The following is a 25,112-nucleotide window of genomic DNA, read 5'->3' on the forward strand; positions in this document are numbered from 1 at the left end:
TCTTGGCCCATTCCTGCCCCTTCCTCTCTGCCCCCCTGCCCGACTCAGGACCGGCCCAGGCCCTGCAGCCTGCCCCCCGGCCGCCAGAGGCGCCTGTTCCCCGAGCCCTGGCTGGGGCGAAGGGCCCCCTGGGCCCCAGACCCCTCCTGCCCCCTGCAGGGCTGGGCCGGCTGCTGGGCCCTGCGCCCTCCCCAGGGCGGGAGCTGCGGCCCCCGCCCCCTCCCCAAGTGCGGCCCCGCCCCCTCCCGACCCAACGGCCGCGGAGCCCTCTGCCCCCGAACGCGCCGCGCCCTTGGCCCTCCCGGCCGCAGGGGGCGCTGCCACGGAGCGCCGCCAGCCCGCTCTCCCGGGGGCGGGCGCTGCCGGCGTCCCACAGGGCTGTGCGCCGAGGGGGCGGCCCCGCACATGGCTCCGCGGCGGCCCGGCCCCGTCCCTCCGGCCCCGAGCGGGTGCGCGTGATGCAGGCGGGAGCCGCGCGGCGCGGCGCCGGGGCCCGTGCGGAGTGAGGCGGCCGCGGGCCCGGGCCCGGGCCCGAGCCCCCCGGGCGGGGGGATGCTGTCCCGGAAGAAGACGCGCACGGAGCTCTCCAAGCCGGGCGAGGTGCAGGGCAAGTACGTGAAGAAGGAGACCAGCCCGCTGCTCCGCAGTGAGTGTCCGGGGCGGCGCCGCGCCGGCAGGAGCCGCGGGGGGAGGGGGTGACCCGAGATGGGGGGGGTGACCCGAGATGGGGGGGGGAGAAGCCGCCCCCCAGGGGGCAGCGGGGAGCGTGCCCCGGGCCTGGAGCCCTGACGGGGGGGGGAAGGCCCCCAACACCCACCCGCCCCAGGAGGTGGGCAGGGGCCTATAGTGGCACCCTGCCCATCGGATGTGAAGGTAAAAACTCTGTTCTTTGCCTGGTTTCAGAGTAGCAGCCGTGTTAGTCTGTGAGCTGCAGCTCACGAAAGCTCATGTTCAAATAAATTGGTTAGTCTCTAAGGTGCCACAAGTCCGCCTGTTCTTTTTTTGTTGTTGTTCTTTTGTAATTGAAAGGGATCCTTGTCCACTTGGTATGTAGGACCCGAGGGGCTAGCTCAGATGCATGTGAACGGCAAGTAGTATATGCCAGTGTACATAAGTTGTACATGTTTTAATGGTTTCCTTCTTTCCAGGCTTGTTAGTGTTTGCTTTTATTTTAAGTAAACACTTCAGGGCAGGGACTGTTTTTTCTCCTATGTTTTGTTTATACGTTACTGAGTGCAGTGGGCACCAATCCCAATACAGGGTCTTTTGGGCCCTACCACAGTCTGAATATAGCAAATAAAAACTAAGTCTGTGAAAACTTTTGATGTACTACACCTGCTCCTAAATCCTCCAGCCCACTGGGATGGCATGGTATTTACCAGAGATGGTTTTTACCAGTTAAAATCATGTTTTTTACTGCCCCGGGGAAAAATGTTAGTCCCAGTTTAAGGTATTTTCGGTTTGAAAAGCTGGTTTGTTAATGCACACCACATTACACTTTGTTTTAGTTACCTATTAAAATTGTGGTTACATAAGGTAGCAGATTCAGAGATTAATTTAGGGTTGTGCGAACAAAAAGTAAAACTGCAGCTATATGTAGCTATAATACTGAGCATCAGAATGTAAGGTTTTGGTTTAGTATTTTCTCAGGGAAGTTGTGTGTCGTGATTCATGGTCAATTTTTCAATATTTCATAAACAAAAGTCAAAAATGTTTGAATATGTGAAAATTACAGTAATGCAGAGTTGTGAGCTTGAAGCATTAAGCAATCAGAAGCATGCAGAGTTTTGAGTCTAGTTCCATTTGGCCATGCAGAATTCTGTAGAAGATCAACTTCGAAGTAGCGGATAGACCAACTGTTCCTCAGTTTTCAGTGGATATATCCAGCATTTGAAAAGACTCGTTCTGTGCTTGCAGAACGTGGACACTGGTGCAATCATTTTTCCCTGTTTAAGCCAGTTTTTATTAACACCTGGTCCTCCTAAACTAGTTTTTCCCAGGAAATTGTCAACCCTGCTAGCCAGCTTTTTATGATTTTAATATATTCTCCCCTCCATTTAAAAAAAATAAAATAAAATAAGAAAAATGGAGTTCTTTTCCTTGTTGCTGTATGGAAGACCTATGTGAAAAGGGGTAACTGTCCATACACAAGTGTTGTCCAATGCACTTCGTAAACAAACTTCTCTAATCTCAGTTCCAGTAACCTTAATAGTTATTTGTAGAAGACAGTATCTTCTTCACATAGAAGTGCGATTTTTATTTAAGTTCACATTGTTCCTTTAATAACTTGTTCATATGAATTGGAGCAGTTCACAACTCTCCTAAAGTTAGTGTTCTTTTTTTGCAAGCTAAGGCTATATCTTCATTGCCAAACAGGGGAGGGGTTATGGTAAAATAACTGTGTGATAGTTATCTCAGTGTAAAATCCTAGTAGAGACAAGGCGTGTTCTCTCTATGTGTGTGTGTGTGTGTGTGTGTGTGTATCTTACTATATGTTTCATTCTATGCATCTGATGAAGTGGGCTGTAGCTCACGAAAACTTATGCTCAAATAAATTTGTTAATCTCAAATGTGCCACAAGTACTCCTGTTCTTTTTAAGGCATCTGTAGTTTTTTTACGAGGAGGTACCTAGGCAAGGTCAGCATTGTACTCCCCACCTGTCTGTGATCTCATGACTTGTCTCTAATAGGATTTTACTGTTGTACCAATAAAATAAAAACCAGCAGGATCTTATTAAAGGGAAAAAGGCAAAATACCACATTTATTGTGAATACAGAAAGAATCATAATAAGCAGTTAGTTATAGCTATAACATTCCATTCAATCTCATATTTATTCACACATTCATTCATACAAACACACACACACACACAGGTTCTGCAAGGTTGTTATCATAGTAACCAGCCTTAGAGTTGCTCATGCCAAGCCACTGGCCAAGTGGCCTGGACATGAGGAGGGAGCAGGGCCTTGTCAGATGCTCATCTGATGCTCCTGGAAGTTGGTTTGCAGAATCAGACCCCAAAGTTCTCACTTTTTAGAGTCTATTTTTATAGGAATTTCTTCCTATGCCAGTCTATGGGAATTGCTTCATCCTGCTGTTGCTGAATCAATCAGCAGATAGCACATTCCTGACGGCTCCAAGATGTTATCTTGTTCTTTGGTTCTCCCATTCTTGAGGCTGTTGGGTGGATTCCAGTCTGCCCTCCGGGGGTCCTCTGGTTATTTCCACTTGACGCCTTCTTCAGCCGATGGACACTGGATTCTGAGGCTGGCACCTCCCTGATCATTCAGTTATTATCCACACCAAGCATCCATCCACATACATCCTCTATCTCTATTTTAATCACAATTGTTAATACAACAAAAGGGCGGGGAGTCTCTGGGTGCTGTTTCTGTTGTTAGAGTATTGCTTTGAGTCTCTCTCTCTGTGAATTGCTTTGAGAACAGACTCTGTCTTAGAATGTACTAACACAATTAGCAGATGGCAAGTTTCACACATAGAGGGAGAGAAACAGTACCAAAAACCAAGAGACCTCTTAATTAGTAATACCCTGGAATTTAAACTCTGGGGAATCAAACTCATTTGTGATTTTAATACAGAACTTCTTTAATATGATCCAACATTACAGCAAGCTAGCTAATATAGTTAGTTTTAACCTATGGTAAAAACACATCTTTTTTTAGCAGTGAATACAAAGCCTGAGTGTGACAGCAGTGCATCATATTGTTTGAACAGTTACCTTCGCAACTGCAAGAGCTGAAAATATACTTTTGGAAAATGTACTTTGAACTCTTTAGGTTCTTTGAGTTTTGGAATGTTTTAGTTTTAAAATTTTAAAACTGTTAATTTACAGTACGATACTGAATTTGTGTGTGAACTAAATCATTTTAGCCATCTTAGTAAAAAGGGTTTTAAAAATTCTATTCTCTCTGTAACAATAATCTGATAATCAGTTTTGCATGCACAGGTCAAAAATGGCTGAAGATATAAAGTAATAACATGGTATTACTGTATTTCCCAGTGAGAGAGGAGACAAACTAGATTTCAAAATAAAAGGCATAATGTTTTTAAACTTGTAAAAATTTAAAGTTGTCTATATATTAGCAATGTTTTCAGTGTTTTGTTGTGAAATAACAATCCATTGTGTGCTCTAGTGTTCATAGCACTTCTTATGGCAAATAATTTAGTCATTGCATCCACTGAGGTGTAATTTAAAAGACAGACTTTAGAAAATTATTGAATACATTGGCATATTTTTCCTTCTGAGTGAGGCCTACCACTCTGGGTTGATGTTTAACTTGGTAGAGGCAAAATGGTTTAGATTCTGAACCAGTATAGCAATTAATGTTCATGTCGTATGGCAGTTTCCTTAAAGCTGAGCTATTAAATGCTATGATACCTTAATGTAACATTAAGGTTGAGAAATGAAGCATTCCAAATTACAGCACTGCTAGCTAGACCATGTTATATAGATACAGTAAAGTATAGGTTCTATTCCTGGGTGTGTACTACAGACTTCCTGTGAGACTGTGGGAAAGTCACTTACGTACTCAGTCACTGTAAGTACACAAATGCAGACCTCATGATAGGGCATTAGATTGGGAGTTGAAAGATTTGAGTTCTGCTCTGCCACTGATTTTCTGTGTGACTTTGGACAAGACACATGAACTCTGTATTTTGATGGCAAGTTCTTCTGGGCAAGAACTGCCTCTTACTATATGTGTATATTGTGCTTCAGTCTCAGTTGGGGTCTTTAGAAGCTAGTGAAATACAAATAATTTGTGTATGTTGCATTTGTATCTAGAGACACTGTTGTGCTAGTCACTGTACAGAGTAAAAGCTTCTCTTCTAAAGAGCTGACAAGCGAATTAATTTATCTTTGCTTCAATTTCTCAATCTCTAAAATGGGGATAAGTTCCTTAGATGGATGTTTTGAGGCTTAATAATTTTATTTGAGATAATGTTGAAATAAGGAACGGTACAGAGTTCAAGCATAGGAGTTTCTGGTCGTCAGGGGATAAGTACAGATTATCAAGGGGTGCAAAATGCGATTTAGGAGCTGGTGGAGCAAGGATCACATAATAATCTGCAAATTCCCTGACTGGGGGAAAAGTTTAACCGGTCAGAGTACAGACATCGGGATATGGGGTAAGTTATCCACACAACAGCTACGTTCAGTATGCCGGGTATAGTGAGTGAATACGGGGGTGGGGATGGGTCTACCCTCATTTGGTAGGGTTTAATGTTCAGCGGGTTTACGGTTCCAGTTCATACGGTCCGATTACTAGATGCTTTGAGATTCTTTCATGGTATTTGAGATAGAGAAATGAAAAGCAAGGTGAGCCAGTGCTCGGAGGTGGTACTGAGACCTCCCTCAGGTGTTGGGCTGGCTGGTTCTTACTCACGTGCTCCAGGGGTCTAGTGGAGAACCATATGCGGAGCGTGGAAAGAATTTTGTCTCAAGTCAGGTTGGCAGTGACCTTGAGGTTTTTCACCTTCCTCTGCAGTGTGGGGCACAGATCATTTGCCAGGATCTCATTTAATCAATTTCCTTGCTATTGCTAAGGCCTTGGGCATTGGTACCCTCTGGTCCCTCATGTTCTCTCTTGGTGGCACACAACAGTTTAGTCTCCTATGGTCTCTAATACTTTGGTATAATTCCATATGTTGGATTTAGTGTGCATGATGTGGCTGCAGTGTGTTGGTGGCCTGTGATATATCCGAGGTCAGGCTAGTTTATCTGATGGTCCCTTCTGGCCTGGAACTCTGACTGTATATTTGTTTAAAATGGCTGAGTTAATGTTACTGTGAAAACCTTAGCTTTGAATTTCCTGATTTCTACAATCTAATTTAGCATTATGGTCAAACAGTTAGCGTACCTATTTTGCACTTAATTTGGACATTTGTTGTAGCAAGGTTTGTATTTAAATTACAATGTTTTACTCTTACAGATCTGATGCCTTCATTTATCCGTCATGGTCCGACCATTCCAAGACGAACTGATATCTGCGTTCCTGACTCGAGTTCTTCTGCCTACTCTGCAGGAGGGGAGGGGATAGTTTCTAGAAACCAGAGTTTCCTTAGACCTCCAGTTCAGAGGCCACCTCATGAAATAATGAGGCGAGAAAGCAACAGACTATCTGCGCCTTCATATCTTGCAAGAAATTCAACTGATATCCCACGGGAATATGGCTCTTCCTCCCAGTCCTTTTTAACGGAAGCTAACTCTGTGACAGAAAATGGAGATGCTGGTGCCCGCTATTACTATGATTTTTATGATGGTCAAAGGAGGCATCAGCTAAGTGATCGTGTACATGAGGACTATAGATATTATGGACATAACAATGATCTCTTCCAAAGGATGTCACATAGTCAAGGGAGGCATACTGCAGGCAAGTGGTTATTTTAAAGAATGCATAAGAAACACTTTTGCTATGGAAATATTTCTTAATGATGCTCCTGGTTATGTTTTTTTATTAGTATTGCTCTATATACTCTAGTTCTCCTATTTTAATTACATTTCTGATACAAAGTTTGCTTGCTTATATTTATGGCAACCAGGAAATACGTTGCATATATTCTGTGGAGAGGGAAGGGAAATGTGCATGTTTAAAAAAAAAAAAAAAAATTAAAGGTACTTTGTAGGATTGCTTTTTAATATTAAACTTATTTAACTCCTGACAGAATTGGAGATATCTTATATTTGTCCAGGCTTAAGTTTAATATTGTATTTTTTTTACAAATACATCTATTAAACAGATTATACCATTCTCCAGAAGCCACATAGCCTTTATTTCTTTAAATAAAGTGATACACTTCTGAATTTTTAAAATAATTTTAAGTATATAATATGTACTATCCAACTATAAGTGACCTATTTTTCCTTATACATTTCAAGAGTTAAAATAAATACTGTATTTTAATTGAGTGCAAAATGGAAGCCAAGTGAGTGATATTCCAAACATGGATTATGAAGGACTCTTCCTGTTAAATTATGACCAGCTCACTCAAAATACTGAGGAGGTAAAACTGTCACATAATCTATTTTGGCTCACTTGCACCTTTTAATCCCCTTTGTTAAAATACTATGAGAATTTACATGAATCATATCTGCACTCTTAAAATACATCCCTGTGGTAACATCGTAGCCATTAGTTGGCTTGCTTCTGCCAACTTGCAGTAGGCTTTTGCTGCATCCATTAAATATGTATAGAATAACTGATGGCCATAAATTGTGGGTTGTAGTTTTGTTTATAAACAATCTGAAGTCAAATACCACAATAAAGAAGATGGGAGTGCTTAGTATAATCAAAACCTTGGTGGCATTACAGCACAGTAATTCTAGATTTCTCTGCTCTGTGTGCTGTGGCACTCCTGAATAATTTTTGTGTGGTGTTCTGTTGTGAATCTTCTACTTACAATGGAAAACTACTAAGAATCTGTGAAACTTGTACAGCATCTGTGGAACCACTCTATTAGTCATAGAAAAGTGACCTTAAAAAGAGAGAACTTGTGTACTTATGTTCTAACATTTGATAAATATAAAACATCCTATACAAAGTATTTTAAAGCAACTATTTTAAACTTTAAACATGTACATAAGTGTTTTCACTGTGAAATACATTCAGTTCCTCTTTACGAGTAAGCTGTAAGCAAAATAGTAAATCTGCTGTCTCTAAAAAAACAACTCTACTACCAAGAATGTCAAGACTTTAAGGTTACTGACCTCATTTATAGAATTTTTAACTTGACAGAGAAATGCTTTTGTTACAGAAAACTTCTTACTCAGTGAATAGTTAGGGGGGAAACTGAGCTCCAAAGAGTAATAATAGTAACACTGTGAGGACTTCTATGCAGTTTCATTTTGGAAACTTCATTTTGCAGTTTCATTTCTTTGCTAAATACTAAATAATGCATCTGTTCGAACAAGTGTCATCCATATAAGTCGCATGTTCCTTTTAAATTACAACCATCAGTTTTTAAAAACCCTGTCTATCGTAGGAAACAGTGAACCCTTGCTGAAACAGTTTCCCCAAAGCAATATTGAAAATGATTTAAGTGCTAGTATAGGCTGGTCAGAACAGTTTTGGAAAACATTATTGATGCTCAGTCGAACAGCGACAGTTTTTGATACACTGGAAATGGAAATCTGTTTTTTTGTGGGTTTTTTTGGTGGGGTTTTTGGATGTGATTAAAAGGGACGCTGTCAGTTGAAATCTAGTTAATTTCCAAACCAAGTTAAAGATAGTTGTTGGTATCACATAGCTGGGTCACCCTGCCAACTTTTTGTGATTTTTACAGTCACATTTGAGACCCACACAAACAACTGCTTACAGAGGACTTTCCTCTCTCTGCCCCTTTCACCTCTCTGGTTGCCGGAAAACGGAAGGGAGCTTCTAAATTTGGTTCTCTACTGTCAATCATTCCCATATCTTTACTGCTCCTAGCTTGAGTGAGCATTAGTAAAAGTGACTAGATACTTGTCAATTCTACAGGTCTCCTGTGGCAGCAGTAGAATCAGGGATTAAATCTGCTGCTTAGTGTGAGGGGAGAGGCAAAAAAAGGACATTGTTCGTTTGCACAAAAGCACTGCCTTCCCCCCCTCCCCACCCCACCCCCAGCATGCAGTTTTAAACTAGTTGATCTGTTTCATTGCCAATGAGAACGTGAACCCAATTCCTTATTTTCAGTTCCTTCCCAGCTTCCTCTTCCTTTGCATCTTTCTCAGCCTAGGATGTAGTTATTAGGGCTGTTGATTAATCGCAGTTAACCTACGCGATGAACTCAAAAAATTAGTCACAATTAATCGCAGTTTTAATTGCGCTGTTGAACAATAGAACACGAATTGAAGTTTATTAAATTTTTGGATGTTTTTCTACATTTTCATATATATTGTATTCTGTGTTGTTTGAAATCAGTGTATTGTTTTTTATTATAAATATTTGCACTATAAAAATGATAAAAGAAATGGTATTTTGCAGTTTACCTCATACAAGTGCTGTAGTTAGTGCAAGCTGTTTATCGTGAAAGTGCAATTTACAAATGTGGTTTGTTTGTTTTTTTTGGTTACATAACTGCACTCAAAAACAAAACGATGTAAAACTTCAGAGCCTACAAGTCCACTCGGTCCTACTTTCTATTCAGCCAAACGCTAAGGCAACCAAGTTTGTTTACATTTACAGGAGATAATGCTGCCTGTTTCTTATTTACAGTGTCACCTGAAAGTGGGAACAGGCATTCACATGGCACTTTTGTAGCCGACATTGCACCTTATTTATGTGCCAGATATGCTAAAACATTCGTATGCCCTTTCATGCTTCATGCCACCAATCCAGAGGACATGCTTCCATGCTGGTAACACTTTAAAAAAAAAATGCGCTTATTAAATTTGTGACTGACCTCCTTGGGGGAGAATTGCATGTCCCCTACTCTGTTTTACCCGCATTCTGCCATATATTTCAAGCTATAGCAGTCTCGGATGATGACTCAGCACATGTTGTTCATTTTAAGAACGCTTTCACTTTCAGATTTGACCAAACGCAAAGAAGGTACCGATATGAGATTTCTAAAGATCGCTACAACACTCGACCCAAGGTTTAAGAATCTGAAGTGCCTTCCAAAATCTGAGAGGGACGGGGTGTGGAGCATGCTTCCAGAAGTCTGAAAAACACAACATTCTGATGCGGAAACTACAGAACCCGAACCACCAACAAAGAAAATCAGCCTTCTGCTGGTGGCATCTGACTCAGATGGTGAAAAGGAACACGTATCAGTCTGCATGGCTTTGGATTGTTAGGGAGCAGAACCTGTCATCAGCATGGACACGTCCCCTGGAATGGTGGTTGAAGCATGAAGGGACATATGAATCTTTAGCACATCTGGCACATAAATATCTTGTGATGCCAGCTACAACAGTGCCATGCGAACACCTGTTCTCACTTTCAGTAACATTGTAAACAAGAAATTAGCAGCATTATCTCCTGCAAATGTAAACAAACTTGTTTGTCTGAGCAATTGGCTGAACAAGAAATAGGACTGAGTAGAGTTGCAGGCTGTAAAATTTTACATTGTTTTATTTTTGAATGCAGTTTTTTTTGTACATTTGTAAGTTCCACTTTCATGATAGAGATTTCACTACAATACTTGTATTAGGTGAATTGAAAAAGACTGTTTCTTTTGTTTTTTACATTGCAAATACTTGTAATCAAAAATAAATATAAAGTGAGCACTGTACACTTTGGATGCTTTCTACATTTTCAAATATATTGATTTCAATTACAACACAGAATACAAAGATATTTAAAAAGAAAAGGAGTACTTGTGGCACCTTAAATAAATCACCAATTTATTTGAGCATGAGCTTTCGTGAGCTACAGCTCACTTCATCGGATGCATACCGTGGAAACTGCAGCAGACTTTATATACACACAGAGAATATGAAACAATACCTCCTCCCACCCCACTGTCCTGCTGGTAATAGCTTATCTAAAGTGATCATCAAGTTGGGCCATTTCCAGCACAAATCCAGGTTTTCTCACCCTCCACCCCCCCACACACAAATTCACTCTCCTGCTGGTAATAGCCCATCCAAAGTGACAACTCTCTACACAATGTGCATGATAATCAAGTTGGGCCATTTCCTGCACAAATCCAGGTTCTCTCACCCCCTCACCCCCCTCCAAAAAACACACACACAAACTCACTATCCTGCTGGTAATAGCTCATCCAAAGTGACCACTCTCCCTACAATGTGCATGATAATCAAGGTGGGCCATTTCCAACACACATTCAGGTTTTCTCACCCCCACCCCCACCCCCATAAACACACAAACTCACTCTTCTGCTGGTAATAGCTCATCCAAAGTGACCACTCTCCCTACAATGTGCATGGTAATCAAGGTGGGCCATGTCCAGCACAAATCCAGGCTTTCTCACCCCACCCCCCCTTTTTTTTCCAGGGACACACACACACACACAAACTCACTCTCCTGCTGGCAATAGCTCATCCAAACTGACCACTCTCCAAGTTTAAATCCAAGTTAAACCAGAACGTCTGGGGGGGGGGGGGTAGGAAAAAACAAGGGGAAATAGGCTACCTTGCATAATGACTTAGCCACTCCCAGTCTCTATTGAAGCCTAAATTAATAGTATCCAATTTGCAAATGAATTCCAATTCAGCATCTTAAAACAAAAAAACTTCAAATCCAGACTCCAGCGAGAAACTGCTGAATTGGAATTCATTTGCAAATTGGATACTATTAATTTAGGCTTAAATAGAGACTGGGAGTGGCTAAGTCATTATGCAAGGTAGCCTATTTCCCCTTGTTTTTTCCTACCCCCCCCAGACGTTCTGGTTTAACTTGGATTTAAACTTGGAGAGTGGTCAGTTTGGATGAGCTATTGCCAGCAGGAAAGTGAGTTTGTGTGTGTGTGTGTCTCCCTGGAAAAAAAAAGGGGGGGGGTGACAGAGCCTGGATTTGTGCTGGACATGGCCCACCTTGATTATCATGCACATTGTAGGGAGAGTGGTCACTTTGGATGAGCTATTACCAGCAGGATAGTGAGTTTGTGTGTGTGTTTTTTGGAGGGGGGTGAGGGGGTGAGAGAACCTGGATTTGTGCAGGAAATGGCCCAACTTGATTATCATGCACATTGTGTAGAAAGTTGTCACTTTGGATGGGCTATTACCAGCAGGAGAGTGAATTTGTGTGGGGGGGGGGGTGGAGGGTGAGAAAACCTGGATTTGTGCTGGAAATGGCCCAACTTGATGATCACTTTAGATAAGCTATTACCAGCAGGACAGTGGGGTGGGAGGAGGTATTGTTTCATGGTCTCTGTGTGTATATAATGTCTTCTGCAGTTTCCACGGTATGCATCCGATGAAGTGAGCTGTAGCTCACAAAAGCTCATGCTCAAATAAATTGGTTAGTCTCTAAGGTGCCACAAGAACTCCTTTTCTTTTTGCGAATACAGACTAACACGGCTGTAACTCTGAAAAGATATTTAAATAAATGGTATTCTATTTAACTGCGATTAATCACGCAATTAATCACGATTAGTTTTTTAATTGTGTGATTAATTGCAATTACTTTTTTAATCGCTTGACAGCCCTAGTAATCTTTTCAAAAACAAAATATTTGATAAGATTTTTTTACTGAAACTTCCTCATCTGTCTTCCACCCTAATTCACCCCAGTTCTACCTTCCTTCATTCTTATTTGACTGAGTTATCACCTTTCTTTAATCCTTTAACCTATTCCCTTGACCCTATTCACCCTTCCTTTATCATCCTTGGCTCCCTCTGATTCCCCCCTCCCCTTTCTTCAACTGCTTCCTTTCCTCTGGCTCATTCCCCCAATCTTTTAAAAGCTTTTTCTTCATCCGGTATGGTTTGTCGTCCTATCTCTTGTCTTTCCTTTGTCTCCAGAATTCTGAAGCATGCTTTTTACTTGCAGACATCATGTCCTCACCTCAGTCCGTTTCTTTATCCCCCTTCCAACCTCTCTACTTAATCAAAACTGTCTCAATCAACGTGACAGTGACCAAGGCTTGAAAAGAACTACTCAATGCCTACTAGTTCAAGGATTAAACCTACTCATTATCAGGCTGAAATATGGGATCTAAAACTGCTTCACCTTTCTGGTTCTGCATCAGATCAATGGTAGCGCACTGAGGTTCCCTTCTCAGTTCCTTCCTCTCCCCTGCCCTCTACTCCCTCCCCGCCCCCCCCCCCCCACACTTCTTTCTAGCCACTCTGAGATCTTCTGCTCTCTTCAAACACAATTCCCTCAGGCCACTTGATTGGCCAAAGAGGTGATCTATGGCAGAACTGAGACCTCCACTCAGGATAGATTCCAGTGACCGTTTCTTTCCAAGCAGGGTATTCCCACAGAAAGATCCCTTGGACTGGACTACAAAATCATTTTGTGCAGTACATCTGTTTTGTTCTCTCTGTGGTGTATGCACAAAGACTTTATTTTGAATTGAAAGGCATCATTGCATTACAGGTCTATTTCTGTAAGAATTGATATTGTAACGCAAAGGAGCTCCTTTGCATTGTCTCTGGAGTCCATGATGCATGGTAAAAAACAATGCTAAAAACTGATGCTTGGATCCTAGTGTTGAAATGTTGTGCTGCTGAAGGTTTTCAAAAAGAGACTTAATGTAGAGCCTGGCTTAAAACCTGGAAATACCTTAAGTATTGTAAAGTATGGATAATAAAAATGGTCTATATCCATTTACATTTTCTTTTAGCAGACTAGTGAGATAATATACAGTTGCATCCCTAAAGAGAGCAGGCTAGATTCAACAGGATTCCTCTGCTTTGCAGCACTGTGTAAAAACTCAGAAGCTAGTTGCCAGTTAGTTCAGAGGCTTGAACTGAAGGCAGCATGTTACGCCACAGAGGAAAAGCCAGGCCAAAAATAACAGGACAGCATTGAGATTCCTTTGACCAGTAGTTAAAGCAAAAAGAAAACATCGGAGTCAGAGAGAAACAGAAATGGCAAATGAGAAAAGACCGGTTCCAGACTATAGGGTTTAAGTGATGCAGTCTGGGCGGGGATTTCAGTCCAGTAAATGAGAATACAGTTGTGCCCACTCCTGAGATTTGGTAACTCTCATTAAGAAAGCCATTTTCATATGAGAAAAACCACCTTTAAGCAGAGAGTAAAAAAGAGTTATAACTTGGAAAGGACTGAGACAGTGCTAACAGAAACCGTTTTGCAGAAGCTGTTCTGTCTCTGAGCAGGAAATGCAAAGATTGTCTAGCAACTAATACAATGACAGAGATCTAACCCAAGAAAGTACCAGGAGAAAAGAGAAGTTTTAGCTAGGATAGTACAGGGCAGGTTTTAAAAGAAAAGTTGCAGTGGAGGAGTTAAACTGGGACCACGCCACCCACTAATAGGCACGCCAAAGTTCCATCTTGCTTTGAATATCTGCCCCCGCACTTCTGCTGAAAGAACTCTGACTTAAAATTTAACTTGTTCGTCAACTCCTTGTCAGAATACGTGTTTTATATTATCTGAATCTAGTTCTGAATGCTCTGAGCCGTGGACTTTGTGGTGTTTTTGTATAGTGCCTTACAATGGGCGCTAATACACATTTTGGGCCCTCAGGTGTTGTAGAAGTAGAAATAATAAATATTCTGACACAGCTCCTCAAGATAGGGTTCTTGTAACTTTACATGACTGTAAAGTACCAGGCATATTTCTGTCAGGCGGTATTACACAGTGTAACTTTCTGCTTACAGTGTTTCAAGTTGTTTTGCGATCTAGTAAAATATTCTCCTATGTTATAACACAGTATTTTCCTTGTTAATACTTTAAATGTCCCTCCCTTCTTTGACCAGCAATTGTGAAAAAGATTAAATGGTAATCTAGCCTTGGAAGAGGTGCCCACTCTTACTATTGATACTTACAGGAGTCTAAAAAAACAAAGTTGTTTTTTCCTCTCCTGTTCTAAGCTACAGTAGGTAATATTCTTGTTGTATATTCTCATTTCAAGGAAGCATCTGCTGAGTACTTCCTTCATAAGAATGTTATAAGCAAAAGCAGTGTGTTTGGTTTATTTTGATATTCAATAACTCTAATTGTACAAACAAATGTCTAAATTAAACTAATTATAGTTGAATGCCACAACGATTCAAAAGGCATGAGAAGCTATACTTCACAAATAGAATCTGAATTCTTATAACTTTCAACAACCTCAAAATACTGATGGTGTTTTTATGATTTAAGGAAAAGGTATACATGAAACTATAAGTGGCCTTTTACAGCTTTCTGTGTTCTCCTAGCCCCTTTGTTACCTGTAAATCTAGCCTTTGGTTTCATAACTATTGGTCGCTTCAGTTATATATTTAAAAAAAAAAGTTTATCCAAGAATCAAAAAATTACACTGGTTTGGTACTTGCTATATTAAGTCCAAAAAAGGTGCCAAAATAGCATTGGGTTGTCTGAGGGAGTAGTGACTGTGATAAGGTCCGTGGCTATAACTTAACGCTATAGAAACGAGGAAAGCTAGAAGTCTTGCCTTTCCAATGAAGTGTAGCAATTACTTTCTAGTCTTGGTGATGCACAGGGAAACGGACCTGAAAATCATTCTGATTACAATTTTCCCTTTCCCCTCTTAGCTCTTGTCTGGTTTTTTTGTGGCACCAAAGGCCTTGTCTATACTTCAGCTGCTACAGCTGCAGCGCTGCACTGTGGACTCTTCCTACATCAGCTCAAGGGGTTTTTCTGTCAGTTAGTTAATCCATCTCTCAAGAGGTGGCATCCACGCTGCGGGGGTTAAGTCAACCTAACTGTGGTGCACAGGGCACAATGTTTTTCCTAGCCTTAGCCACATTGCTTGGTCGATCTAAGTTTTAAGAATAGACTAGGCCTTTGCGTGTCCACGTGGGCTGTTCTACTGGTAAATATCAGGGTTTAAATAACTTCCCACATAAACAAGCCCTCACTGATCATACATAGAATGGGTTTAGCTCTATCTGAAACCTTGTAATCCCAGCTTTGAAACTTCATTAAGCAATAAACTTTGTCCACAGCACTTGGGGGAGGGATAGCTCAGTGGTTTGAGCATTGGCCTGCTCAACCCAGGGTTGTGAGTTCAGTCCTTGAGGGGGCCATTTAGGGATCTGGGGCAAAAACTGGGGATTGGTCCTGCTTTGAGCAGGGGATTGGACTAGATGACCTCCTGAGGTCCCTTCCAACCCTGATATTCTATGATTCCGTGATATATTGACTGCTAAATTTTGCTGTAATTGAAGTGGGAGTAAAAAACACAACAAAACACTTGAGCATGTGCTAGTTTGAAATGTTTAAACCGAAAGGAAAGTTAATGGTTATTCCTATGTTGAGGTTCTTTCTTCTAGTGACATCTGAGAGTATTTGAATCCCATGTTAGTGCTGACACCATAAGTAGTTCTTGTTTACACATCCAAGAAGAGTCACAATCATAACAGCCCAGTTAGTGGGAGAAAATATTGGACTTGTTTATCTGAAGTCCAGTATCTTTTCAAGTAGCTTAATTGGAAAATTGTATTTCCTCTTGGAAATAGAAACTGGAACTCCTTTCTCCTCCCTGCCTTCAGTGGGACTCCACAGGGAAATAAGGTCAAGGTTGCAGATTCCTTTTCAGGATCAGGACCTGCAGGAGGGAACCACAGCATTGGTATACACGCTAACTTATGGAAATAGCAAAAATATTTTAATACAGGGATGTACTCCAAGGTCAAGTGTTTCATAACCTGCCAGGGTTAGAAATATTTTTGTTGACAAATACAAATGTTTTCGAAACCAGTGCTCAGCGGGGCTGACGGGGGAAAAGAGGAATTTAGTCCCTCGTTTCCTGTTTCTTCACTTTGAATAATTTCCAGTTACCTGATTGCTAATAGCTGCTATCACAGACTGAAGTGCAGATGAGGTGTTACTCCAGCACTTGTGCTGTATTAGATCTAAACTGGTAAGCAAAAGATCGAAAAGAATGTCATTCATGTGCCAGTGTTGATCTGTGGGTGAACTGTCAGAAGGAAAGCATGTTCACAATTTCCCTGATAGCAGAAGTGGAAGGATGAGTACAAAGGAGAAGCTGCATGTGTGATATCTGTTTATAACAGATGGTTAGGCAGAGAAAGAGTAATGGTGAAGTTTCGTCTGGCTTCAATACTGCTTTTTGGATGAGCTAGCATAGATTTCTTTTCGGGGTATTCTTTGGATGATACAGCTAGTACCATCTCTCTCTCGTACACTTGCACACATTTTTATTTCTGAAGAGCCAAAGCTGAGGAAGTATTTATTCCAACATCTGTGGAGACATTGGTACTGTGGTAGAATCAATTGTTTAACTTCTGAGAGAGAAAAAAAAAATCTAAGCTCCTCTATATGGTTCAGTGAGAAAACATAGCATTAATAGGACATTTACCAGCTAGTTGGGAATGCTGGAATCAAGTAAAATGTATTTTATTATGGCATTTGAAAATACAGTGAAAGTTGTTTTGTCCGGCATGTTGGGGGAAGAGGGTGCTGGTAAGTAAAAAATGCTGGTTAAGTAAGAGGGGGGGAGTTTGCATGCGGGAGAGGGTGTGGGGTTGGGGTGTAGGAGGGGGTGTGGAACGCAGGCTCTGGGAGGGAGTTTGGGTGCGGGTGGGGGCTCAGGGCAGCAGGCTAGGGCTCAGGAGCTGCCCCGCAGCTCCCATTGGCCACGGTTCCCAGTCAAGGGGAGCTGTGCAGCTGGCACGGGGGTGGGGGAGGAGGAGCAGCACGCAGAGCTGCCTGCTGTGCCTCCACCTAGGAGCAGCTGGAGCCTGGGACAGGTCGCCGCTTGCGGGGAGCCAGCCGAGGTGAGTGGCCCCCAGATCTGGCGCTCCGCACCCCCTCCCACACCTAAATCCCTCCCAGAGCCCGCCCTTTTTTTTCAGGAACTGAGATCTGACTTACAAAAGGATTATTGCTCTACTTGTTGTTGGTCAGACCATACATATAATGTTCTGATTGCCTAATAATTAGTGATTCATTTGACCAGTTCTAATTTGAAATAAGCAGAGAGAAAAAATGTGTGAATATAGAAGTTGTAAATCTACTGCAGCCTTATTCTTGAGGTTTGTCATCTTCTGAGTGAATAATCTTTTATTGCTTTCACGAGGAAAGTAATTACAACTTTTTTTTAAGTCAGTAAACCAATTTCAAGCATTGTTGTCAACTTGGCTGAACTCATGTTTTTTTCAGGTATTGGCAGGGTTCCTGCTACATCATTAGGAAATTTAACAAATCACAGTTCTGAAGATTTACCTCTTCTTCCTGGCTGGTCAGTGGACTGGACTATTAGAGGAAGGAAATACTACATTGATCATAACACTAATACAACTCATTGGAGCCATCCACTCGAGCGTGAGGGGCTGCCTCCTGGATGGGAAAGAGTTGAGTCAGCAGAATTTGGAGTATATTATGTAGATCACATCAATAAAAGAGCTCAGTACAAACATCCCTGTGCTCCCAGGTAGGCTATCAATGTTAGATTTTGTTGTAGACCATATTCTGATAGATTTTTCATGCTAAATTCGAACTTTTCTGTCTTAGCACATCACTGATCTGTTATATATTATTTTTATACATGGAACTTTACTGGTTTCTGTCCAAGTTGCTCTAATTGTAAAGGGAGGTAACCTTAAGGCTTCTGTTTCCTGAGCTGTGTTAATTTTAATGTAAGTTCAGAGCACAGAATATTGCTACCAGCTAATAAAGAACAATGCATCATTATACTTTACTATGAATATTCATTAAGAGTGACAGAATACTTCAGGAGGTGTAACAATGCTGGCTTTGGTGAGACGCAACTGACCGTATCAATTCAGGACAAATTGCTTAAAGCAAGGCAGTTACAGCCCAAGGGTAGGGTTCCTTTGCACACCAAGGCAAACCAAACCAGCCAAACAGAGAGGACTGGCTAACCATAAGTCACACAAGCAATTCCCTTAGACTCTCCAGTTTCCCAGTATCACCACCAGTGCCACTCGTTATGGGGACAAATGGTTATGAAAACCAGTGCCCCAGTAAAAGGAAAAAAAGGTCTTCCCAATCCCAAAAGACCAAGCCCCAGACCCAGGTCAGTATACAAATCGGATCTTACCCACAAATCGTGCTGTTGCCAATCCTTTAGAATCTAAAATCTAAAGGTTTATTCATAAAAGGAAAAAGATACAGATGAAAGCTAGAACTGGTTAAATGGAATCCGTTACATACAGTAATGGCAAAGTTCTTGGTTCAGGCTTGTAGCAAGGATGGAATAAGCTGCAGGTTCAAATCAAGTCTCCGGAGTACATCCACAGCTGGGATGGGTCATTCAGTCCTCTGTTCAGAGCTTCAGTTTGCAGCAAGGTTCCTCCAGAGGCAAGAAGCAGGACTGAAAACAAAATGGAGGAGTTTTCAGGGCCTTTTATATCCTCTGCCCTGTGAAAGATCACAGCAGCAAGATGGGGCCTGGAGTCACATGGGCAAGCCACATGTCCATGAACAAAAGAACGTAAGAATGGCTAGACTGGGTCAGACCAAAGGTCCATCCAGCCCAGTATCCTGTCTGCTGACAGTGGCCAATGCCAGGTGCCCCAGAGGGAGTGAACTTACTAGGTAATGATCTAGTGATCTCTCTCCTGCCATCCATCTCCACCCTCTGACAAACAGAGGCTAGGGACACCATTCCTTACCCATCCTGACTAATAGCCATTAATGGACTCAACCTCCATGAATTTATCCAGTTCTCTTTTAAACCCTGTTATAGTCCTAGCCTTCACAACCTCCTCAGGCAAGGATTTCCACAGGTTGACTGTGCACTGAGTGAAGAAGAACTTCCTTTTATTTGTTTTAAACTGCTGGCCATTAATTTCATTTGGTTGGCCCCTAGTTCTTATGGGAACAAGTAAATAACTTTTCCTTATTCACTTTCTCCACACCACTCATGATTTTATATACCTCTATAATATCCCCTCTTAGTCTCCACTTTTCCAAGATGAAAAGTCCTAGCCTCTTTAATCTCTCCTCATATGGGACCCGTTCCAAACCCCTCATCATTTTAGTTGCCCTTTTCTGAACCTTTTGTAATGCCAGTATATCTTTTTTGAGATGAGGGGACCACATCTGTATGCAGTATTCAAGATGTGGGTGTACCATGGATTTATAGAAGGGCAATAAGATATTCTCCATCTTATTCTCTATCCCTTTTTTAATGATTCCTAACATCCTGTTTGCTTTTTTAACTGCTGCTGCACACTGCATGGACATCTTCAGAGAACTATTCACGATGACTCCAATATCTTTCTCCTGATTAGTTGTAGCTAAATTAGCCCCCATCATATTGTATATATAGTTAGGGTTCTTTTTTTCCAATGTGCATTACTTTACATTTATCCACATTAAATTTCATTTGCCATTTTGTTGCCCAGTCACTTAGTTTGGTGAGATCTTTTTGAAGTTCTTCACAGTCTGCTCTGGTCTTAACTACCTTGAGCAGTTTAGTATCATCTGCAAACTTTGCCACCTCACTGTTTACCCCTTTCTCCAGATCATTTATGAATAAGTTGAATAGGATTGGTCCTAGGACTGACCCTTGGGGAGCACCACTAGTTACCCCTCTCCATTCTGAAAACGTACCATTTATTCCTACCCTTTGTTCCCTGTCTTTTTAACCAGTTCTCAATCTGTGAAAGGATCTTCCCTCTTATCCCTCGACATGCACGATTCAGTTCTTTACAGGCCGACGCCATTATTTACATGTTAGTTTGAACGTTCCCAGGAAAGCTCACATGTGGATTGGCGTCTCCCAAAGTTTTTCAGCCAGTGCTTCTTCAGTGGGCACTTACTGAGAATAGTTCTTTCTTAAGAAGTTGACCAAATGCTTCACTGAGGCTTCTTAGAATCAAAACACATTAAGATACAAGTACATAGCCAATATTCATAACTTCAGCTACAAAAATGATTCACACATACAGATAGCATAATCATAATCAGCAAAAAATCATAACCTTTCCATAGACACAACAACCTTTGTACAATATTTGCTACAAATATATAACAGTGGTTGCAACAATCATCTCTACGGTCACAGGTTACGTCAGTAAGGTCACAGGAGGAGAAAAATGTTACAGGTTGAAAGGAAGCTGTTAAATCTTACCTTCCAACAGGCTGTCCTCACAAATAACCTTTAATAATATTCCTGATGAAGAGGCACTTTGCCATCTTAAACATGGGCTAGTTCTGCTCTAAACTGAAAGTCCCTGTTTTCATCTACACACAATATAAACTTTTCGTTAGTATATTCCAACACGCTTGTCCCTGCTGTATTATTTTTCTTATTGTTTTTTCATGTGAGAAGGAAAAATCTCTATATGGAACAATAGATAACATTTTAAAGATGAAACTTGAAGTTCTTGTGGAATAGGTTACTAAATGTTACTAGAACACATTTGTTCTAAATCCATGGAATTTTGGATTGATCAGCTAAATGATACTTGTCTATTTTATCTGTTAAAATCAGTTTTTAATTTTTGGTCAGACCATGTTAGTAAAAGGCAGTAGGTAACAGGTAAAATGGTCTGATATAAGTTTCTACAATGTGATAAATGCAGCTGTGTTTATATTTGTGTTTAGAATAAAATAAAGACCATGGCGCAATTATTAAAAACGACTGCAGAAAGGTCTCCTTACTCCCAGTAAAGAGTATTTAAAATTAAATGCAACCTGCCTGTATGCTGTGATGCCATCAGTCTGCATACATGACTCCTATTATTGTAAGTGGCTGGAATGATCAGTAGTTTTTATTAAGATTTTAACATTTTGGTCAAAATTAACATTTTAATTATACTAGTATATTTAACTTGCTGCTTTTGGAGGTTATTGAATTGATACATTTTAGATTTCTAACTCTGTTCTTTGTACAGCGTTCCTCGTTATGATCAACCTCCACCAGTGACTTATCAGCCACAGCAAGCTGAGAGAAGCCAGCCCCTTTTAGTGCCTGCAAATCCATACCACACTGCAGAGATTCCTGACTGGCTTCAGGTTTATGCCAGGGCTCCTGTAAAGTGAGTGTCTTTTTCATTCCTCTCAAAACGACTTACTTCTGTCTTTTTTTTTAAAGTTTTTCTCTATAGCTGTATTTCAATAACTAGAAAAGAACACCTTTTTTGCATTATGTAAATTAACTTTTCATTGCACAGGCACTATTATTGGCAGTAGAATTAAATGTAGAAAGTTATAGCAGATATTTTCAAGTATTCAGAACACAAGTGCAACCATGTGCAAAAGTTGTGGGAACCAGGTACAAGGATGCTTGAGATCTGTAACTGTATCTTTGGGACATCAACAGTATATTAAAGAAGATGCGGTTAGTCTGTCCCCTTCATTCCTCTCCCCAAACCCTCCAGTGTCTGATAGAGGTTTAACATCAGGCTTTCTGCAGCTAAATCAGAACTGATGTCAAGATAACATATTTGGTCGGATGTGGGGAGACTTATTTCACAGTAAGCGGTTACTGATCTTTGGGTGTCCCACTAGTGGTATTAAATCCAGTCTTGGGAGGTTTGTTTTGCCTTAGGTAGAGGATAAGTGCTGTGACCGTAATAGACATAGGAAGGAGTTACGGTTGTGGATAAAAACATGTGTCCAAGCAACAGGCCCTATTTAATCTTGTGAAGTAATGTATTTTGAATACAAACATACAGCACTGAAGTAACATTGCAGGTCTGATGCAATCTACACTGTTATGGTTGCTGCTCTACATTGTGCTGAGAGTGTGTAGTTTATGCAGCTCTTGTGAACCTCAGAAATCTCCGATTGCCGATCCTCAGGGACTTGAGGGGAGGATTCTCTTTCCTCCACCCTCTGACTGACCAAATTTATCCATTAGGTCGGTCTGGACCCATAGTAATATGACCTTCTACCAGCAGAGCAAGATGTGGAATTCAAGAAATATTGTGCGTATCTTTTGTGAAACCTTTTGTGAGAGGGTCAGTTGCAGCGTGAAGAATCCAGTTCATTCCTTTCCCCACCAAATGGAACAGTTTTCTCTGTTCTGTTTGGATTTTTAACTTTTGTTTATTTGTAAATTAGCAGGAATTTCCAGTTTTTCTCTAGGAAAAGAGTCTGTTTTTTCTCTTTCCACTATAAGGAGCTGTCAAATGGAATTAAACCCCTGAAATTAAATGCTAAGGATCTGTCGAGACACCTATGGCTGGCCTGTGCTGACTGACTCAGGCTCACAGGGCTCGGGTTGCAGGGCTGTTTGATTGCAGCGTAGACTCTAGGGTCCTGTGAGAGGGGAGGGTCTTATAGCCCAGGCTCCAGCCCATTCCAAGAAGTTTACACTGCAATTAAACAGCCCTGCAGCTCAAGCCTTGCAAGCGTGAGTTAGCTCTCACGGGCCAGCCATGAGTGTTTAATTGTAGTGTAGACATTCCCTAAGGTTTGTTCATAACCAACGTATGCAACTCACTCCATGGGAGTATGACTGTTGCCTCCTGAGTTTCCATGGTCTCCAGAAGGCAAAGAAGCAATAGTCCTGTAGTTGTTTAGTCACAAAGGTATGTGAAATGGCATATAAGAACACTGTGCTGACGAGTGTCACGATTTTTAAAGGAAGATCTATCTCTGGAGAAAAACGTTGCAAAGTGCTCCTCACTGTTCACGTCACCATGTCGAATAATACATGAGAGAGAGAGCCAAGAGCGTGTGACTTCATCTTAATGTGTTTGATTTCAAGAACAATGAAGTTCCTTATTGTGATGGATTGGGTCAGAAACCCCCTTGGGACTGCCACCTGATGTGCTGGGACTGCCTCTGAGCCTGTTTTCTCTGGCAGCTTGGGACTTCAGTACCGTACCTTGTTGTGCCAGACACGCTAACCTGCTACAAACACAGGGCCAGGTCTGAACCACGTCCCTCAAAAGCTCCAGGCTTAACTGAAAAAAGCTTAAGAAGTGCTCCTGTCTCTAGCACCCAGATACCCAGTTCCCAATGGGATCCAAACCCCAAATAAATCAGTTTTGCTCTGTATAAAGCTTATACAGGGTAAACTCATAAATTGTTCGCCCTCTATAACACTATAGAGAGATATGCACAGCTGTTTGCGCCCCCAGGAATGAATTACTTGCTCTGGGTTAATTAATAAGTAAAAAGTGATTTTATTAAATATAAAAAGTAGGATTTAAGTGGTTCCAAGTAATAACAGACAGAACAAAGTACGTTACCAAGCAAAATAAAATAAAACACGTAAGTCTAAGCCTAATACAATAGGAAACTAAATGCAGGTAAATCTCACCCTCAGAGATGTTCCAATAAGCTTCTTTGACAGACTAGACTCCTTCCTAGTCTAGGTCCAGCAATCACTCACACCCCCGTAGTTACTGTCCTTTGTTCCAGTTTCTTTCAGGCATCTGTTTGGGGTGGAAAGGCTATCTTTTGAGCCAGCTGAAGACAAAATGGATGGGCTTCCAGGGCCTTATATAGTCTGTCTTTTGTGCAACATCACAGCCACAAGATAGGGTCTCTAGCCACCTGGGCAAGTCACATGTCTATGAATGATTCAGCTTTTTGCAAGCCAAGGCCATTGTTTACAGGTTTCAGAGTGGTAGCCATGTTAGTCTGTATCAGCAAAAAAAACAAGGAGTACTTGTGGCGCCTTAAAGACTAACAAATTTATTTGGGCATAAGCTTTGGTGGGCTAAAACCCACTTCATCGGATGCATGCAGTGGAAAATACAGTAGGAAGATATATATTCACAGAGAACATGAAAAAATGGGTGTTGCCATACCAACTGTAATGAGACCAATTAATTAAGGTGGGCTATTATCAGCAGGAGGAAAAAAAAATTATCACTTTTGTAGTGATGATCAGGATGGCCCATTTCAAACAGTTGACAAGAAGGTGTGAGTAACAGTAGGGGGGAAAGAATTAGCATGGGGAAATAGTTTTTACTTTGTGTAATGACCCATCCACTCCCCGTCTTTATTCAAGCCTAATTTAATGGTGTCCAGTTTGCAAATTAATTCCAATTCACAGTTTCTTGTTGGAGTCTGTTTTTGAAGGGTTTTTTTGTTGGAGAATTGCGACTTTTAGGTCTGAAATTCAGTGACCAGAGAGGGTGAAGTGTTCTCCGACTGGTTTTTGGATGTTCTAATTCTTGATGTCTGATTTGTGTCCATTTATTCTTTTGCATAGAGATTGTCTGGTTTGGCCAATGTACATGGCAGAGGAGCATTGTTGGCACGTGATGGCATATATCACATTGATAGATGTGCAGGTGAACGAGCCTCTTATGGTGTGGCTGATGTGATTAGGTCCTATGATGGTGTCCCCTGAATAGATATGATACTGATACTTCTGATACTTTCTTTGTTGGGCCTGTCCTGTAGTAGGTAACTTCTGGGTATTCTTCTGGCTCTGTCAATCTGTTTCTTCACTTCAGCAGGTGGGTATTGTAGTTGTAAGAACGCTTGATAGAGATCTTGTAGGTGTTTGTCTCTGTCTGAGGGGTTGGAGCAAATGCGGTTGTATCGTAGAGCTTGGCTGTAGACAATGGATCATGTGATGTGATCTGGATGAAAGCTGGAGGCATGTAGGTA

At 41.4% G+C, this 25,112-nt stretch overlaps 1 protein-coding gene across 1 annotated transcript in view; it reads left to right on the forward strand.

Moving 5' to 3' along the window:
• The first annotated feature begins 353 nt into the window (after window positions 1–353).
• Window positions 354–25,112, forward strand: part of SAV1 (salvador family WW domain containing protein 1) — a 37,991-nt gene continuing 13,232 nt past the window's right edge. Inside the window, exons 1-4 of the mRNA XM_073350191.1 lie at window positions 354–646; window positions 5,953–6,393; window positions 17,727–17,997; window positions 21,431–21,574. Of these exons, the coding sequence (XP_073206292.1) occupies window positions 553–646; window positions 5,953–6,393; window positions 17,727–17,997; window positions 21,431–21,574 (950 nt within the window). The 5' untranslated portion in view covers window positions 354–552. The remainder of the gene's footprint in view (window positions 647–5,952; window positions 6,394–17,726; window positions 17,998–21,430; window positions 21,575–25,112) is intronic.

The sequence above is a fragment of the Lepidochelys kempii genome, chromosome 6 (assembly GCF_965140265.1).
Source record: "Lepidochelys kempii isolate rLepKem1 chromosome 6, rLepKem1.hap2, whole genome shotgun sequence".
Taxonomy (NCBI): domain Eukaryota; kingdom Metazoa; phylum Chordata; order Testudines; family Cheloniidae; genus Lepidochelys; species Lepidochelys kempii.